Source organism: Pyxicephalus adspersus, chromosome 4 (assembly GCF_032062135.1).
Source record: "Pyxicephalus adspersus chromosome 4, UCB_Pads_2.0, whole genome shotgun sequence".
In the NCBI taxonomy this organism is placed as follows: Eukaryota; Metazoa; Chordata; class Amphibia; order Anura; family Pyxicephalidae; genus Pyxicephalus; species Pyxicephalus adspersus.
In genome coordinates, this window is record NC_092861.1 from 4,613,967 (window position 1) to 4,616,662 (window position 2,696).

At 41.3% G+C, this 2,696-nt stretch overlaps 1 protein-coding gene across 1 annotated transcript in view; it reads right to left on the minus strand.

Annotated features, from left to right (window-relative positions):
- Positions 1-2,696, minus strand: part of SLC35F6 (solute carrier family 35 member F6) — a 16,650-nt gene that overhangs the window by 6,029 nt on the left and 7,925 nt on the right. The window contains exon 2 of the mRNA XM_072407257.1: positions 280-352. Coding sequence (XP_072263358.1) covers positions 280-352 — 73 coding nt within the window. The remainder of the gene's footprint in view (positions 1-279; positions 353-2,696) is intronic.

Below are 2,696 nucleotides of genomic sequence, written 5' to 3' on the forward strand. Positions count from 1 at the left end.
GAGGAAGGGAGAAGGGAAGGGAGAACGAAAGGGAGAATAAAGGAATGGTGAAGGAAAGAGAGAAATAGAGGAATGGGAGAAGAAAATGAGGAATAGAGGAATGGAGAAGGAAAGGGAGGAATAAAGGAAGGGAGATCGGAAGAATAGAGGAAGGGGGAATGAAAAGGAGAAACAGAAAGAATGAAAGAAAGAACGAAGAAAAGAGGGAAGGATAGAAGGAAAACACCATACATTCATTGTAAACATAGAGCATTTACACAATGCAGAGTTGTCACACACCTGGAGGAAGGGATGCTGGAACTGATGAGTGGCTTCATCTCTGCACCCTTTAGCACTGAAGTTGTCAGCCCACCTGCAAGGCAAAAAGTTTACAATGAGATGAAAGTTGTTCTTGTGTATTCACACATTGATAGACTTTTGTTTGCAGATACATCCATCCAAATAAATTTATAATGCCCTCCCCCTCCATCCCATAATTACATAACACTGGTGGGGCCATTTAAAATAATACAAGCTGGTGCTTATGTCCCTTGGCACCGTTCCCAAATCTCACAATCGGACCCCAGCCCTGGCCATTCCCATGAAATTTGGAATCCTTAGCATTCCCAGGATGCCATGGGAAAACACAATGATACCCTCCTTGCTGCATACTGAACAGTGAAGTATTTTTATTCTTTCCTTTTTTTCCTTTTTTTTTCAGGGTTTTGTAATTTTTCTTTTAGTACTTCTTTATTGCAGACGCTGGGCTCACAAATTTGGTCAAAAATACAACCCAATATCTTGCTCTGTATTTTAAAGAACAACTTCTCCTATCCCATCCAGCTTTTCTATGTCCCTGTATGGAACCAGCTCAAGTTATCCATAAAAAAATCTGAATTTCTATAACTAGGGGTCTATTTATAAACCGTAAATCTAACATTCACCAAACATTTACTGTTGCAGAATATTTCAGGCCCATATATTTACTTTAACAGTGATTGATTCTCTTCCAGAGAATGTTTAGTGAATGTCAAGTTCGCTAGTTTATAAATAGACCCTTATGTATTATGGTCATACAGCACTCGCAGCATGCTTTCTACAATGTGGCCACTAGATGGAGACACAGTACACTTTTCTTGCATATTCTTCATATTTGTATTTTTCTGATATGAGATGACATTTGCAGCTTTTTTGGCCACTGTTAGCAGAGCAGGGATCAATCCAGTCCTTGAAGTTTTTCACATATTGGTCTCAATCAAAGTGAATGAGATATCTGAGTGAATAGCTAATGTTCCCCCCACCGCCAGACTCTTTCACTCCATTTCCCACCCCTCCCTCTCTCTATTGACATACATTTGTAAGCCCCTCTGTTCCAGTTCACAGACAGCCTGCTCTGGGGGGTCAGACTCTGTCTGCATTAACAAGCAGCTTCTCCACAAGATTAACCCCTGCAGCTCTCCCGCTTACCCCTTAAGGGCCAGCACAGATTAAGTATTAGCTTGGTCTATGAAGCTGAATTCTCGACAGACCGATGAATTAGCATTTGTATTTCTTTCCATCCAGGTCTGAGATATACACAGCTCTGCCACACAGCCCAGAAACCCTGTTTTGTTTTGGCAAACAGCTTTCTGTAACACTTACAGGTCTTGTCCTTTTCACAGATTGAGAATGGACAATGAAAGAAGAAGTAGCACCCTTAGGATTTACATCTCTGAAACACAGCACAGCCCAGTATGGCAGGACTGGATTTGGATTTCCTCCTTAGCAGCTCAGTACTACTTACAGATCTTCTCCCATCCTCTGCATGTGATTGGACAGTGAAAGGAGAAGCGGAAGACTAATGAGCTCTTCTCTCTGCTCTCTCCTCCATGTGTACAGTTAGTACTTAAGCACTGCAACACAACTGATTGGCTTCTTGTGCTTTTCTCTTGGCCAGTCTAAGCTCTGCTGTACTGCATGATGCCAATATCAAGTTGAGTTAAAAAGAAATCTTATATTTATATGGTGATATTACTATATTATAATATTATTAGTATACACAATGATGTATTAACGAAAACAAGATGTGGAATGTCTTACAATCCAGAATCATTACACAGACGCCATAGCCTGAGTAGAAAAGTCTGAACCCTGCCAGCATGGCCTGAGCTTGCTTTTTATGTGGAAGCAGTAGTCTCTCTGCAGAGGGAGGTCACGTGATCATTGTTTTACTATTGCAGGGGATGGTTGTGACTTAAAATCAAGTACAAGTCCACCCCATAGGAGGGGGGATGGGAGACTCAGCTTTGAACCCAGTGCTGCTGTTGTTGTTTTCTGCGGCCTTGGCTGAGTGATGATAATTATCAGAAAGAATGCAGCAAGCAGCTGACAGAGGGAATTACCTGGAGGAGAACAAGTCAGGACAGGTGTGAGTCACATGATATCTCTGCCTGTCACTGCACAGGTACATAAACCTGCCAATCAGACTAGGAGGAGCAGGTAAACACACAGTCATGTGACCCCCCCCTCCCCTCCGGGTGAATGAGAGTGAATATACAGAGTGAAGGGGACATGACGGGTGACAGCTGGTGTGTTGTCCTCCTGCGTCCTTCAAATGTACAAAACACAAACCAATCACAATTCAGTAAACAATCTTTTTTTATATAACTTCCTTATGTTATTTTATTTCCTTTTGTTTTATTTTATATTTTTTCTATATTTTTCTTTTTTTAGTTATT